Source organism: Homarus americanus, unplaced genomic scaffold, assembly GCF_018991925.1.
Source record: "Homarus americanus isolate GMGI-L3 unplaced genomic scaffold, GMGI_Hamer_2.0 scaffold5589, whole genome shotgun sequence".
NCBI classification, from domain to species: Eukaryota; Metazoa; Arthropoda; class Malacostraca; order Decapoda; family Nephropidae; genus Homarus; species Homarus americanus.
The window spans coordinates 7,206,138-7,224,391 of record NW_024736650.1 but is presented as its reverse complement, the minus strand read 5'-3'; the positions used below and the strand labels follow the sequence as shown (position 1 = coordinate 7,224,391).

The 18,254-nt window shown below is 40.4% G+C and overlaps 1 protein-coding gene across 1 annotated transcript in view; it reads right to left on the bottom strand.

The window, feature by feature from the left end:
- LOC121872257 overlaps positions 1 to 18,254 on the bottom strand; it is a 92,342-nt gene that overhangs the window by 39,829 nt on the left and 34,259 nt on the right. Inside the window, exon 4 of the mRNA XM_042374923.1 lies at positions 17,453 to 17,605. Within this exon, the coding sequence (XP_042230857.1) occupies positions 17,453 to 17,605 (153 nt within the window). The remainder of the gene's footprint in view (positions 1 to 17,452; positions 17,606 to 18,254) is intronic.

Here is an 18,254-nt window from a genome sequence, read left to right as displayed (position 1 = left end):
AATAATACAAATAAGAATAATGATGGACCATCCAACTTTTTGAATTTTATAAATCTATTACTTCTAATTTTCATTAATTTTCATTAATGTATTTTATAAATTTTGAGAAAAGGGCCCTAGCTATTAATACCGATACAGTGTTACACACACCTCCAATATTATTACTGTACTGTATATGTTCTCATATGATCAGCCACTTATAGTGTATGTTTTATCATTGATAATATTAAATACTGTACATACTATAACATGTATAGAAAAATGACAAAATATTGCATCATGCTCCCGAGTCCTGGGTCCTCTGTGCTTGGATGGCCGGAGGCTGAGACGCTCGAGGTAACTTAGGTCATAGGCTCCTTCGCAATGATTGGCTAATGCTGTCATGTGACCTCATGGGGCATCTGTAATTGGTTGATGCATCTTGTAGAAGACCCCCTCCCTTCTCACCCCAGGCTAGCCTCAGGGCAGGCTTAGAATATAATTCTTTGTAAACAGTTTCCCCACAAGGTTCATCTGTTGCTCACTCCTGTTTTTTTTGTAGTTTGTTGTGCAGCACTGTACAATTGCTGTACATAGGACACAATCAACCTACAACACAGCGTTTAAGCTGTGTTAAGACATCAACAGTGATTTCAATGTATAATTTTAATGGAAACTAACATTGCGCGAACACAGTACAGTTGACCCTCGTTAATTCGGACTAATAGGGGGGGGAAGGGTGTCCATTTTAGCCGATTGCCCGAATTAACTGATTTAGGGGTGAATATTGCATTATATTTAAAAGAAAATGCAGTGAGTTTGTCCTTAGCTTTGCATATGTCCGAAACTGTTTGCTTTTTAACACCATACTCGTCACAAACTCTAGCCACCGAAGCACCAGCCTCTAACTTCCTTATAAGTTCCAGTTTCTGGTTCACAGAAAGGGTCACATACTTCCTTTTCGGCAATTTACTCCCCCTTGAAGACATGATGTAAAATACAAGGCTGAAAGATGCCTAATCACTGAAATATCAACGAAAATTGCAGGGCAACACAACACTGATACTCGCATATGGCGCTAAGTCAACAATGACTGGCAGTCTGGCGCGCGCACGCCATCTATAGGACAATCCCAGAGCCAGAAATTTGATACGGACAGTCCCTCGCACCTAACATCCCCACACTAGTGGTGGAGATGTACATTTAACCAAAAACAGGCTGGTGTTTTATCCCAGCAGTGGGTGCATCAGCATTTTAGCTTAAGGTCCGCGTAGGTAATATTCCTTATAAAAAAAAAAAAAATTATAGTTCAGATTTTGTCCGAATTATCCGAAATCCGGATTAAAGGGGTCCGAATTAACGAGGGTCAACTGTGTATACACTACCTCACTTAGCAGTGGCCATTGTTTGTATACCACACATTACTGTACCAAGACACCCTCAAGTAAGTACAGTACTGTACGCACCCAAATCTAGTTTTGTATAGTATCTTAATACAGTACTGTACAGTATAATTCATATTCTATTCCTATAATTCATGAGTCGGTAATTTATGAGAATGTTCATTATACAAATTATATAATGTTTTCTTTCCTTTGAAATTCAGTAAGGAGTAAGAAGGTGAAGAGGTATGAAGGAAGGAGGGAGGGAGGGAGGGAGATAGAACTGACCGCACACCCCCCAAAAAGGTTCCTCGTCATCTCCCCATGCCTGTCATTACCATTGTAAAAAAATTTACTTCGTTTTTTATTTACTCTGTACTCATAAAGGTATACAGTATGTTTACTGCAATATTCTGTGCTTTTTAATACCTGTACCCTTCATATAAAATACAATACAATACTTTTTATAATGTATCAGTACTGTAATGATTAAATGAAAAACTAGTAAATTTGACAATGGCTAAGCTTACCCGCCATCTACTCTCCTCCCAGTAGAGAGGTCTGAGTGAAAAAATTGCCTTATTATTCGACTTGTCAGGTAATTTTGATGTCAAATTAATAATTATTCATTGTATTTTTCTAATGTGTTTAATATTTTATATTAACCATGACAAAACATACACTGATCATACGAGAATATATTATAATAAATGTTGGAGAGTGTGTGTTGGAGGTGTTTGTATTGCCTCTGTAGTGGATTCCTCCCCTACAAACGCTATTTGTTGCTGACTAGCCGACCCCGCGAATTCCCCAGTGTATGCCTCGTGATCTAGGTCAGCAACCAGCGCCGCCTTACATGACTGAGGTCAACTATTAAGCCAGCCTACCTCCACTATATAAGACCTCACCTCGTGGTGACCTCTCTCTTACTACCTACAGCCACCAGCAAGCAACACCTCCTCCTCCGCTCCTGCCTGGCGGCCCTCGCTCCAGCTGGCGACCATGGCGACCCACAAGCTGGTCCTCCTCTGAGCACCCTCACCAACCAGCTCTCCCTACTCAACGCTTGTAACCATGCTGCCTTCCCAGCACCAAGCTGCATTGTACATCCAATACAATAGGTATACAGAGAGCACAGAGAGTGTGAACCAATATCACGTACCCCACACCTCACCCACTGCCTCCCTCCAACTCACAGTGTCTAACACAAAAGATTTTATGCCTGATGTGGTGTTGGGGTATTAATTAATGAATACAATATTGTATTGTATTGTATTTTGATGAATAGTAGTGACAATTGTACTACACTACAACACTGTTGAGTGGGGGATTAGTAGGTTTGAGGACCTGAAGATGTCTTTAATAACCATGAAAGCTAAAATACAGTGTTTTTTTATACAGTAGTACCCCGATTTATGCGGTCAATTGATTCCACGGGGTACCGTGGAGAGTGAAAACCGCGTAAAGTGAACAACGAACATATGGGATTAATTCCAAAAGAGACTGGCCCGACCCCCAAACTTCACTTTTTCAGACACAATACCTGTTGTTGTAAAAATAACATCTTAATTTTATGATGGTATGCACACGCAATTAATATTTAAGAGATATACAGTCGCCAGGTTAATGTCCATTCAAATAATGGACTCAACTCCCCCCCCCCCTCTTCCCAGCTCACTGGCTCCTACCTCTCTCAGAAATGTTTGGGTGAAAACACTAGATTTTAACGTATAGTAATAAATAATACCTCAGACTAAAGTTAGGATAATATAATTGGCATTTCTGGATTCCTTGCAGGTCAGGGAATATTTTGAATGTAAACTTCATATATTTGGCACAAAAGATAAAATATTTGCGTTGTGTAAACCAAATTATTACATTAGATCTAAAATTTGTATGTCTAATGCAAAATCCATGATGTTTACATTCAAAATGATCATCATATTGTAAGAATTCCAGCAATGTAAATTATATTCTGGCCGAGTAATTTGTATGAATTTTATGAGCTAAAACAAATATCTTCAGTTAAAAAAAAAAAAATATTCTTCAGGACACTATCTGTCAATCAAAATACCCCACCTTGCCTCCCTCCTCTGCACACCACGCCAGATGGTCGGTCGGTCCCAACCCTCCCCCCCCCACCCCCCCTCCCTACCAGAGAAATGTTGGGTGAAAGAACTAGATTTTAACTTTTAGTAATAAATAATACCTCAATACTAAAATTAGGATAATATAATTGACATTTCTGGATTCTTTGCAGGTCACGGAATATTTTGAATGTAAACGTCATATATTTTGCACAAAAGATAACATATTTACTCAGAGAAAAGAAAATACTTAGAGTAGATCTAAAATTTGTATGTCTAATGCAAAATCTATGATGTTTATATTCAAAATGATTATCAAATTGTAAGAATTCCAGCAATGTAAATTATATTCTGGCCGGGTAACTTGTATGAATTTTATGAGCTAAAACAAATATCTTCAGTTAATAAAAAAAAAATATATTCTTCACACACACTATCTGTCAATCAAAGTACCCCACCTTGCCTCCCCCCTCTTCCAACCGGGCCAGATGGTCGGTCGGTCGGTCCGTCCCTCCCTCCCCCCCACCCCCCACCAACCCTCCCTACCAGAGAAGCTTTGGGAGAAAATAGTAATTTACATTTTTAGTAATAAATAATAACTCAGACTAAAGTTAGGATAATATAATTGGCATTTCTGGATTCCTTGCAGGTCAGGGAACATTTTGAATGTAAACTTCATATATATTGCACAAAAGATAAAATACTTGCTTTGTGTAAACCAAATTATTACATTAGATCTAAAATTTGTATGTCTAATGCAAAATCCATGATGTTTATATTCAAAATGATCATCATATTGTAAGAATTCCAGCAATGTAAATTATATTCTGGCAGGGTTAATTTGTATGAATTTTATGAGCTAAATAAAAAAAAAAAAATTATACTTCACGCGTGTATATGAGTAGATGCACCGCGGAAAGTCCGGTTCTTGCAAGGTACCGCGTAAATGAGAAATCGCGGAAAGTGAAACCGTGTAAAGCGGGGTAATACTGTAATATTTTTGCTGAAATGACATACATGTTACAGTGGAAAGTGGGATAAAATCGTGACGAAAACAATGACTTTCGCTTTCTTTTGTTCAAAAGATGTTACCGTAATCGCTTTTCGAATGGTTTTCAGTTAAAAAACTGTTGTATTACAATAATATTCTATCCTAATTGACTTGAATAAATACTACGATACAATATTTCTGAATATTTTCATTAAAATCCATCAAAATCATTTTCCTTGTCATCGTCTGCAGCACCAAACAGCTTCTCCCAATCCTCTGATTGATCTGGGCTAGAGGCTACGTGTTTTTCTAATCGTTTTCAGTTAAAAAACTATTACATCACACGTATATTTTACCTAAACTGCGCCTGAATGAATATATTCTCGGAACTAAATAGTAGTTTTGCTGAAACGTGATGTATTTCAATGTAAAATAGGATAAAATACATGACGAAAACAAAAGACTTTACCTAAGCTTCCGATGTTCTTGAGATGTTACTCGTTTTTTTAATAGTTTTCGGTTAAAATTCTGTTATATTACAATGATATTCTATTCATACTGTGCTTGATATAATGCATTCACGGAAATGTAATATTTTTGCTGAAATTACATACGTATTACAGTGGAAAGTGGGATAAAATCGTGACGAAAACAATGACTTTCGCTTTCTTTCGTTCAAAAGATGTTACCGTAACTGCTTTTTGAATGGTTTAGTTAAAAAACTGTTGTATTACAATAATATTCCCTCCTAATTGACTTGAGTAAATACTTGAATGGAAATATACAATATTTTTGTTGAAACTACCCGCGTTTCAGTGTAAAGTGGTGTAAAGTGTCGTGTCGTAATAATAAATGGTAAACAATTTGCCTTCGGCACTCGGTGTCTCGGGCACGGCTAGCCTCAGGTTATAGGACGTAGAGCGTTTTTACTGAAGGTTTTGTTGTTCCATTACCCTAAAAAACGTGGGTCGACCTATAAACGAGGAATATCATAAATTAACGATTTCTTGGTCAAAAAATCAGGATCGACTTATAAACGAGGGGGGGTTATAGACGAGTATATACGGTAATTACATAAGTTATAACCATGCATGCGAGACCAGCATAAAATGCGACCCCACTGTATACAGCATACAGGTATCCCTCGAGATACAAATGGACCTCGACTTTAAGGGGCACTCTGACCCATTCGAACCAGGTTCATACAGCCAATGACCTTTATACAATGGGGAATGGGACATCAAAAAGCCATTGGTAAGTGATTGATTATTATATTGATATTAATAACAAATCTGGGAAAATAGGTTCTGCTCCTGACCCCATGAAGAGCCCAAACAAGTTTTATATCCTGCTGTTATAATGATTAAATAATGTCTAAATAACTCAAATAATTTATAAGTAAGACATAAAATCAATAAATTTTCACAAAATATTTTAATTTACCTCCCAAGAACGTGTGTGTGTGGACTTGGCAGGTCGCTAAGTTAGATGTCACCATAACTACACAGCCTTATCTCTCCTCCTACCAGGTGGAGATGTGATATTGTTATTTTTCAACTAGCAATTTTGAGTAGATACAGTCTCGCCACGACTTACGATGGGGTTCCGTCCCGACGACCAGGTCGTAAGTCGAATTGGTCATGTCGAAAAGGCGAAAATAATACATAGAAATTCTAAAATGGGTGTCTCTTTTTCTTCTCAGCACCACGAGAACTCTCACTTTTACGCTTGCCAGCCATTTTAAAGGGAATTACAAACAAAAAAATTTTCAGTACACAGCACGACCACTAACGTCGGGACTCGAAAATACGTGATGTGAAAAATATTTTATACGACCATGGCCATCGTATGTCCCGGTTGTCGTAAGTCGAGGAGAGACTGTATATGTATTTTTATTAATTTTCTTTTACTCTGTTACATACACACAGAAATGTCCATATAGAATGAACAAAAAAAACAAAGAAAAAAGAAGAAAAATGATTATCACAAGGTCAAAAACATTAAGACAATAAAAACAGTTCTTACGTCAGTGGTAGTTCAAGTGCAATCGTGGGAAGGGAAGGGTGGGAGTCAGAAGGGAATGTTGGTAATGGTGGTGAGTGGTGGTGAGTATTGGTGGTGGTGAGTGCTGTTGTTGTTGTTTGTTGTGATCCAGAGCCACCTTTTCCAATCTGATAATCTAGAGGATGTCCAAGGATGGGTGCAGGGTCATCTCCACCCCCCCCTACCCATTACAGAGCCCATCAAAGGAAGGTCAATGCCAGAGATAAGACCCTGGTGACCCCAAAGGTAATGGGGGAGAATATGTGGGTAACCACCAGATGGTCAAGATGGCAGCTCCTGGACCATAGAAGTGCCAAGTCCCCTAATGCCTGCTTGACCCTATAGCCACACTGTGACCAGCCGAATAACTTGATTGGGCCCAACCAAGCTGCCGGACTAGCTGGAAAAGGGGACCAAAAAGGTGTGTTGCTAGCCGAGAGTGGTGGAAGTCATTCAATGTTAGATGTGCCATCAATTACATTGACGAATCCTGGAAAGAAGTAAGGTCATCAACTTTCAAAGCATCCTGGAAGTCACTCTAGCCGGAGTGTGTGTGTGTGCATACCTTCACTGGATTCCCTTCTTTAGCTGCAACTGTGCAAGACTTATTTTCAGATGAAAAGTAGGTGGTGAGGGGTTCTCAGACTTTGAGACTTCAGATATTGTTGACCTCCTTGACTCTCACAATGAGCAACTTAGTGTTGACGATCTAGTAATGTTGACTGCTACAGAAGAAAACAAGGAGGAAGCGGATGATGATATTGTTCTGGAGGTAAAGGAGATGACGACGAAGCAGATGGCTGAATTTTTCAAGTCAGCTGATGAGTTTGCACAGTGTGTTATGGACATGGACCATAGTTTAGAGAGGAGCCAGCATTTCAACCATGTGATACTGTCTGCCCTTGCACCCTACAAACAACTTTATTCTCAGAAGCAACGAGCTGCAAAACAGACCACTGTTACCCAGTACTTCAGGCCCACGTCAACCATTCCAATTCCACACTCCATGCCAGTAGCATCACCTTCACCTGCTCTGAGTTCTGAGGACGACATTAAACAAGCTGAGACTTCCGTTAACCTACCAGACCTTCCTTCGTCACTTTCAGCACCACAGGAACCTACACCTTCACCTGAGAGTAACATCTACGACCAGGGACGGACTGGGACTGAAAAGTGGCCCTGGACTTTCACTCAGACCAGCCCCCACAGTCAGCGAGCAAAGCAAAGGGTATTTGGACATATTTTAAGGTTAGTATTAAGTACTTCATCCAATTGGCTTATTAAGCCAAGGCCAGATCCATGAATTATGTTGGGAAGGGGCAGGGATCACAAGATCTAAAAGCCCAGAGGCAGGATGGAATAGTTCTTTTCATTTTGGGGGATTTTGAACCCCCCTCCCCCCCTTAAATATGCCCTTGTATTGGACAATTAAGTATACTTTAGACTGTGTACATTTGCTTAGGACTAGCAGCAGCTACTAAATTATAGGCATACCCCTACATTCACATGGTGCCAGTGGAACTACGACAGAACACACACATACTGTTGGAGTAGAAGATGTTGCTACAACAGAACATACACACACAGTCAAACTAGTAGACGGTGCTGCTACTAATAGTAGCAACACTATGAGGAAGAGAAGAGGCAGGACGGTGTGGTGCCAGGGAGGAAAAGAGCAGTTGTTCAAACCCTGCCCAGTGGTAAGCTCGTGATAGTTGAGGACAGCCAGGTGAGGTTCTTAGATAGGACTTTTTGTGCAAGAGACAGGAAACGTAGGACTAGGGTGATTTTTCCTGGGGCTGGGATATGGCATGTAGCTGAGAGGATAGGTAGGGTTTTGTCAGGGGAGGGTACCAAGCCAGTAGTGTCTTAGTGTAAGAAGTAACGACATAGGAAATATTAGGAGTGAGGAACTTTTCAAGAGGTATAGGGAGACGCTAAGGAAGGTTAGAGACAGGGGAGGGATACCGATAATATGTGGTGTCTTGCCAAGAAGAGGAGTTGGCAGTGAATGGCTGTCCAGGGGAAATTGCTATAAATTGTCAACAGGAAAAACATTGTGAAAGCATTGGTTGGGCGTTCATTGATAACTGATTCTATGGCAACGACTACCTGTACAGTCGTGACGGAGTACACTTGTCTCGCGCGGGGATAAAGACGTTGTCTGCATCCCTGGAGCGTGAAATTGTCACTCCAAAGGTGGGGGGGGGGGGGGGGGTGTTGCCAGTAGAGAGAAGTCAGGGTAAGTGGGAGTCATAAAACAAGCAGGTCCAGGGGAGTAAAATTGGTTACTCAGGACAAGGGGTAAAACAGGACCAGGGAAGGGTAGGTTTAAATGTACAGTATACTATACAAACAATAGGAGTGTTAGAAATAAAATAGACTTGCTGAGAGCGGTTGAATGTACCGAGAATGTAGACGTCATAGCAATCACCGAAACTTGGATGAATCTGGCGAGCAAGAACATTTTATCAGAGTACCACATAGAAGGGTACAACCTTTTTCACAAGGACAGGAAAGGTAGGAAGGAGGGAGGGGTCGCACTCTTCGTCAGGGATACAATAAAATGTTGTATTAATAATTCAATAAAGGGTGAAATAAGAACCGAGTCTGTATGGGTAGAAATTGCGGAATGAAGAGAAAAACTAATTATGGGAGTGATTTACAGGCCTCAAAGTCTTGGGAAGGAAGCAGCTCAGCTCAAATGGCAGGAAATGAGTAGGGCAGCAAAATACAACAACCTGTGCATCATGGGGGATTTCAACTTCAGAAATATTGACTGGGACAACATTATAGGTGACTATGAATCTGAAGACTTCCTAGATGCAGTACAGGAAAAATTTTTAAAACAACTAATTACAGAACCTACTAGAGGTGACAATATATTAGACCTAGTATTAACAAATAAAAAAAATTGTATCAGAGATATCACAATAGGGGAAGAACTACCGTAGGGAACAGTGATCACAGAGAAGTCAGGTTCACCCTAAATTGGGAAACGAAAAACAATGACAATATGGTCAGAGTCCCAAACTTTCGATTGGTGGACTATCAGGAATTAAGAAGGTACCCAGGTGAGGTCACCTGGGAACAGTCATCCCTTGGTTATCGCGCCTAATTGGGACTCCGCTGATAACGAAAGTACAGAACCTATGGGGTTTATTCTAATTGGTTCAGGCACCCAAGACCCAACCCCAAGTTTCCCATTTTACGACCATTTAGACCCACTAAATATATATATAATGTTATGGTAAATATCATAAACACACATAGGCATGGCTAGGTTTATTACAAAGTGATGAAAAGGGTACGCTTAATACTGTAGTCCACAAAACACATAGCCATGCTTTTTTTATTTGATCCCCCGTCATACGAGTCTGGTTTCTCTCACATCAGGATGCCTGAGTCCAGAGTTTTCTCTCTTAATCTTAAAGTGCACCAGAAACTTTACTATTTTTAGTAATGCCACAGAATTTTAAATTGCAACCCCAATTGTATCTGGGGTGGCAATTGTTGAGGCAACTAGATGTGTCTGATTACAGCAAATGTGTTAGTGACAATTTGTAGGTGAAAGATTTTATCCTCAATAGATGAAGGTTAACATTTCACCTGTAGGCAAATGCTTAAAAAAAGCCTAAGTAAGGAAGCATATTCCTTTAACACATAATATCTGACCAGTATGGGGAGGATCATCGTGTCTCCATCAAGGGGTCGTGGAGTGGTGGTCTAGCAGATGTCACGTTTGTTTTTTTTTGGCACGGACGTATATGCGATCGGACGTTGTTTGGTCGGACGTTAACCGGCGCATGACTGTATTATTTACAACATATATGAACAGTAAATAAGAGTTACTTTCATATTCATATGTGGAGAAATGACGATATGTTTCCACATGTAAGCACTTACTGTTCATACGTTGGCGTTCCCAATCGTCTTGCTTTATTTCTTTACCATTAGTAGTTAGCTACTTCTAGTGTTCCATTTATTAACATTAAATAATATTACTTAAAAAGTACATAAAGGTATTAAATTTTTTCACATTAAGTTCACTACAGCATCGTTCATTTCACATTCTGTATATAAACATTAATTCAATCAAATACATATTCAGTAATAAACAATAATGAATCTTTTGTACACACAGTCATGCGCCGGTTAACGTCCAACCGAACAACGTCCGATCGCATATACGTCCGTGGCCTCCCCCAAAAAAAAAAACTTCCGTGACGCCTGTTGGACCACCACTCCACGACCCCCTGACGAAGAAAGGATGATCCTTCCCATACTGGCCAGATATTATGTGTTAAAGGAATATCCTTTCCTTCCTTAGTCTTTAGTAAGCATTTGCCTCCAGGTGTAATGTTAACCTACATCTATTGAGGATAAAATCTTTCACCTACAAATTGACAATAACACATTTGCTGTAATCAGACATATCTAGGTGCCTCAACAATTGCAACCCCAGTTGCAATTGGGGTTGCAATTTCAAATTCTGTGTCATTACTAAGGAATAACAAAATCTCTGGTGCGAGAAAATGGAGGACTCAGGCATCCTGGAGCGAGAGAAAACGGACTCCTATGATGGGGGACACAAGCACTCACACATGCCACTCATACTGACAGACTTGACACTCACTTACTTGACAAGTTTTACCAACCATTAGTTGTGTACGTTATCTTGTGAATTTAGTCAATATTGTATAGTACAAGTACACTGCAATACAGTGGTCCCTCGGTTAACAATGGACCTAAGTGCAAACCTGTACTGTACATGTACTAAATGATTATGGTACTAAAATTGTTATGTCTATTGCAAATATAGCTTGTTTATACAGATATTCAAATAAATCACTATCTTACAAGAATCCCTGCAATGTAAGTTATATTCACCCAGGTCGTTTGGGTGGCAAATTATGAGAAGAGCTTAGTCACTCTTAAGGAATGATAAATAAACACGCAGGCCTTCAGCGCCAACTGTGAAATCACATCGCCTCACCTCCCGCTCCCCTCCCCCCACGCTCCCTCGTGTGGGGGGTTTTAGGCCTTAAGTTTTTCATATAATATCTCAGACTATAGGAGAATATAATTTGCATTGCTGAAATCCTTGCAAGACAGAGATTAATTTGAATATAAACATCATATATTTTGCTCAAGAGATAAAAATTGTAGTACTGTATAGTCTAGATTTACGCGGTTTTGGTTAACGCGTTTGGTCATTTAAGCGGTGCCTTGCCAGAATTGAAATGCTTTAATTACGCGGTAAATTTGGTCATTTACGCGGCGAGTCGCTGGAGGGTCCAGATGCGCCGGGCATTTTGGATTCAAGCGGCTCAGGCGACAACAAGCGACGCGAGTAAGGTTGCGCAGTATGTCGCTGTTGCGTTATCGGTGACGTCATATGACGTATCAGACTGTGATTGGGCCACACATCCTTACCACCCACGCATTCCCTCCGCCGCTAGCTGTGATTGTTCTAATGTAACATGACGTGCCCTGCCACCAGAGGGTAGAAGTCGTTGATCTAGCAAGGCCTGTCTCATTGTTCTCAGTTCTACGCGTATACAGTTCTCTCTTGCGCCCGCTATTCCCCTCACAACTCACAATGGCTTCTGCGGACCCCCACCACCAGAGAAAAACATTGAATTACCTGGACCAAGCCATGATTGTGTGAAGGAAATCATCAAGTTGGGGGAGAAAATTAAGCTCATCCTTAACAATGACCCAGACAAGCATTGGTATGAAGCGTCTAATAACCATCTGACGAAATTTATGGAGCCGTATATCCAGATCTATCTCGACAACATCAATGCTAGTCGTCAACGTAGTATTGAGGACTTCCTCGCCCACAACCCACCACAACCACAGCCAGCCCAAGTCAGTGATAGTGATAGTGACAATATGGACTTTGAGAGGTTTGTCTGGGAGGCCCTGCAAACCTCTGCGAGTCGTGAAAGTGATTCACCGAAGGGCAACTACTCTGCCCTCTGCCTCACAACCAGCCGCCATCCACGGGTGCCGATCCAGCTTTTCTACTAAAGTAAGTGTTAAAAAACCTAATATTATTGATATTTCTCTTAATTATTAATTATGTGTGCATACCATCATAAAATTAAGTGTTATTTTTACTACAATGTACGTATTGTGTCGGCAAAAATGGAGTTTGGGGGTCGGCCCAGTCTCTATTTCAATTAATCCCAATTGTTCTGTTATTTCATTTACGCGTTTCTCATTTTACGCGGGCCTCCACGGGTTCAGTTGACCGCGTAAATCCAGACTATACTGTACATTAGTGTACATTTTATAATATAAAGTATTTCAACTGTATTTTTGGGTAGATTTACAAAAATTTCTTCATTTGTTTTCATCCATTTACATGTACGTAAAAGAAATAAATGACCTTAGTGCAAAGCTGGAGTGCACATGTACTAATTTGATTACGGTCCTAAAATTGTTATGTCTAGTGCAAATTATAGCATGTTTATATTTAAAATAATCACCATCTTACAAGAATCCCAGCAATGTAAATTATATTCACCCAGGTCATTTCACTGGCTATATAAGAGAGAAGCTTAGTCACTTAAGAATTGATAAACACGCGTTAGAACTTGGGCCGGTGCCAACTGTCCAACGTACCACCTCAACTCCCGCTCCCCTCCCCCCCAAGCTCGTTCGCTCCCTCTCCCCCATCTGCCCAGCATTGCTGGAATCCTTGTAAGACAGTGAATAATTTTAATATAAACGTCATGTATTTTGCACAAGAGATAAAAATTAATCACCTGTATCACATTACAGTAGTGATTTAAGAGTAAGAGTGTATATGTACATATATAGTATTCCACATACACATAAGTATAAAGACAAAGTTTATGTGATGATCGGACAACGTCCATTTTGGTTAATGTCACGTTTCCAAGAACATATCTAGGACGTTAACCGGCGCATGACTGTATTCTTAAGATAAATGACGATGCCCGTATCATCATTGGGTATGACTTTGCTTGGGAGATTGGTATCGCCGCATCCCCTGAGCAACGCTCTTGTGCATTATGCAGAAGACCCGACAGCCACACCCTTATCCACTCCCTCCTAAGATGTCCCCACACACAACGCTTCCGTGACGCCTGCTGGACCACCACTCCACGACCCCCTGACGGAGACACGATGATCCTCCCCATACTGGCCAGATATTATGTAAATAACATTGATTATGTGTTAAAGGAATACCCTTCCTTCCTTCCTTAGGCTTTAGTAAGCCCCTTTATAATATTTATACTGTATATACTTGTCACACTTGCCAGATGCTTCTGGTGTTATTGTACAGGGGTACCTAGTGACAGTACTAGGATCCCGCTTCCTCTATCAAGGAATAAACAATTGAAATTGAAATTGAATTGATAAATGACTATGTTTCCTTGAGTGCGCACGTACTGTATACATTGGCGTTCCACTATCAGTCTCACTTTTTTTCTTTAATATCAGTGGATATTTCTACTGTACATTAAATAACACTAACTAAAACATACAGGTGGATAACTGACAACAATGTTGTCTCTTATAATCTTGTGTGTTCTAATATTCTATGCATTATAAATGAATTGTATTGTTCATTTCGCATATAAAGATTAATTCAATCAAATACATATTCAGTCATAAGCAATAATGAATCTTTAGTACACATTCTTAAAAAGATAAATGATGTGGTATCCTTAAATGCGCATGTATATGTTGGCGTTCCCAATCCATGTCACTTTTTTTTCTTTGTCATTAGTAGTTAGCTACATCTATGGTTTCATTTATTAATATTAAATAACATTACTAAAACATATATATTAATTTTTTTTACATTAATTTTACTGCAGCTACAACCAGGGTCTTATTTTCTTCATTTCCTCATGTAGAACTATCGTTCCGGACTTCCGACTGTAAACACTAACGAAAACAATGGAGTCCCATCTCCTCTTGTGTGACCATATTATTATTCATTTATACAGTGATCCCTCGGTTAACGAGCGCATCGGTTAACGAGATTTCGGTTAACGAGTTACCTCCCATAATAGGGTGTGTCATAGGAGGGAAGATCAGCTAAAACTAATGGCCCATCACTTTTTTGGTAGATTTTAGTGTATATAAACAGAAAATAATTTCAGTTTCAATATTTTGCAACCTTTTGCTAGGTAAATTTTAGCGTGAAATTTATCGAAAATCTAACGTACAGCTGCATTAGTGCATTACAATTAAATAGTGAACATTGCTTTCTGACTTCATTCTTTAACAACCCAACTAACAATATTTTTTTCTGTTTCAGATTCTGATGCATTTATAAGTTGATAATATTTGCGATGGCTGCTTGTGTCAGGACGAGGAACCAAAAATCCAGCCATCTCAGTCACTATCTTGGGTCTGGGAGAGAGCTCCTGAAGTCGGAGTTGTCTACATTGAGAGATGCTTTGAGATACGGTGTTTTAATCAGGCAAATCAGTGAAAAGAACCAAAGAACTTACACAAACAAAGACATTGCCAGTGATATGACCAAAGCTGTTTTGGCACAGTACACTCTGGCTAACGCTCAGTTCAAGCCTCCAGTCATAACAAGTCAAAAGAAGATTAGTGAGAGACTGCTAGCCAGTTGGGAAAAGGCAAGAGATATCTCTCTTGGGAGAGGAAAACTTGCAGTTAAGGACAGCTTTGCCAAGCAACTGGACCAGTTATTTGACATAATTACTTGCAAGTGCCCAATTGTTCTCTGTCCTGAGTTTGGATGCGATCGTGACTGTAAACCCGAGGCCCACATCTCCTGTATTTGCAAGCGTGAACTGAAGATTCCTGTGATCGAACTGGCATTTGTCAAAGCACAGAGAGAGAAGACTGGCAGCATAGGGGCTCTCATGATTTCTAGCCAAGATATTCCGGAGTCCAAGAGACAGGAGGCTGCCACAGAGAGACAGAAGAGAAGAGTTGCCGAGGAAAAGAGACTTGAGAAGGCCCAGGGTGAGGTAAAAAAGGCCGATGATTGGAGTCAAGCTGATTCAGAGTTTAATGACTTCCCCATGGCTGATCCGAGTGCTGACCAGGAGAATGGTGACTTTGTCCCTAACCCAGAAAATAATGATCCCAAACTTTCCAGGCATAAGATTCGAAATAGGAAAGATATCCCGAGCATAGCTCTGGCCAGCATGCGACACCACACTGGTCTCAGAGAAACTGCAGAGATAGCAACAGCTGCCTGGGTTGACGGTGGTTTGATAACACCTGATGATAGATCATAACAAAGTAAGGAGAGCTCAGGAGAAACTTGTCAGTAACCTAGAAGAGGAGTTTGATAAGGGGATAAGAGAAAATAGAATCAATTGTTTGTTCTTTGATGGGAGAAGGGATGACACTAAAGTGTTCATGAAAGTTGGAGATTCTGACAAGTTGTTCCCTGCCATGGTGAAGGAGGAACACTACTCCTGCTGCAGTGTACCAGGAGGGAAGTATTTGTGGCATTTCACCCCAGAGAAAGATGACATCAGGAAACCAGCTGAGATAGTGGCAGATAACATTGTGAACTGGCTCAGAGAGAAGAACGTAGACCAGACCCTGCAGGCCATTGAAGGGGACAGCACCAACACGAACACAGGGTGGCAAGGGGGGGTCATACAGTGGATAGAGCGGAAGATTGGGAGGAAGCTGGTCTGGATTGTTTGTGACCTCCACACCAATGAGTTGCCACTCAGACATCTGATCCAGGAGCTGGATGGCAAGACTCTTTCAAACAACAGATGGTCTGGTCCTCTTGGCAAGATGCTGGACTCTGCCACTGAGTTAGAAATAAATCCGAGCTTTGAAAAAAATCACAGTTGGCCCTCCACTCGTTGAGCTTGCACATACTGTCATTGACGACCTGAGTACTGACCAGTACTATGGTTACATGATTTGCAGTGCCATCAAAACTGGGGTCATGCCTGATAGACTTGCTTACCTGCAGATAGGTCCAGTCTCACATTCTAGGTGGCTCACAACGGCTCTCAGGTTCTGCAGAATTTGGGTCGCTCATCATAAACTGAAAGGGAACCAGCTTCACAACCTGAGACTTATTGTCCAATTCATCGTGAGTGTCTACTTGCCAAATTGGTTCAACACCAAGGTCAAGTCATCGTTCTCCGAAGGTCCGAGGCATGTTCTCTTCCAGCTTGAGCTCCTGAGGAGTCAGCCAAGGAAGGTTGTTCAGATTGTGGAGCAGACTGTGAGGAGATCTTCCTGGTATGCTCATCCTGAGGCAGTTCTGCAGACAATGCTCTGCAGTAAGGATGAGGAGGAGAGAAGAGTGGCAGTCAAAAAGATCTTGGATATGAGACTTATGAGAGGATCTGGGCATGACGAATCAGTTGGTGACGATTCCTTCAGGGTCAGGAAGACTCCTGAAGTCAATCTAGGTGCCAAGACCCTCACTGATCTCATAGATCTGGATAACATCCAGGCTGGCAGTGAGCCCCTTCTTACCTGCAGCCTCACCAATGTTCAAGTCAGAGCTTTCCTGGACAACCCCATGCATGTCCCTGCCTGGCCCTCGTACACCCAGAGTATAGAGCGTTGTGTACAGCAAGTGAGCGAGGCCAGCAGTCACGTGTACAGCCAGGAGAGGAGGGAAGGCTACATCCGAGCTCAGGTGGTCAGCAGGGAGGTGATGAGTAGAAACCGAAGCAAGAAAGACATGTTCTCTATGGTGTGCAGCAACACCGGGTCGTAGTAGTAAAACCGGTTTTTGTATTTGATGATTTTGTTTTCTAAAGGAATATTAAATATAATAAATGTGTCAAGATCATTCGTTTCACTATTCTGGATCATTTTCATCCTAATAAATTAACCTGATACATTTACTTTACTTTAATATCAAGAAATAGCTCTGTGAATGAGATACAATAAAAAAGACCATTACAGGAAATTAAAAGATCAATCCAAATAAATAAAGAACTGTATATGTTACTGACCATAACTATTGTGTAAGTTGGAGCAACACCATCACAGTGGCGATGAAATGCATCAGCAGAATAACCGTGAGTTGAAGCTCGATACACAAGGCGCCACATCTGCTTGTTAACACCGTACCAGCTGTTTAGCACACGTTGTAGTGACATCTTTTCCTGAGAAACAGCAGTTATTTTACAACATGCATACATAACACAAAAAATTAATTTGGGGAACATGATAAATGAGGACATGAAATCTTTATACAGTACAGTGATCCCTCGGTTAACGAACGCCTCGGTTAACGAAATTTTGGTTAACGAATTACCTTCCATAAGATTCTTCACTCCGGTTAATGAAAAAATTTTGGTTCACAAATTCCTTACGAATTTTTCCCAACATGTTTTCGCTTGCTCACCAGCTGCAGTATTAGTCCGCCAATACAGTAATCGGTTTTAGGGTTTAAATTCGTTACCATTTGAGTAAATATCAAGAAGGTTGTACTTTCAATAATTTTCCAATTCTTATATTAAAGTTTTTAGTAATTTTAACAATTATTTAACATAATTGAAGTACAGGGAACTAGTTTTTAGCGTGCCAAACAGCCACTTGACTTACCCAGAATGGCATCAGTTTGTGTGTCTGCTCAGTGGAAGCATCTTGCTTGAGACTCTCTTTAACATAAACTATTTTTACATTTTTACAGTACAATTATTGGTCATTCTGAAGTTTATTTTACATATTGACAATATATAATGCAGTGCAGTGTTGATTTAAAGAAAATAATCTTGAATTACACCAAGTGAACTAAAATTTTATGGGTGA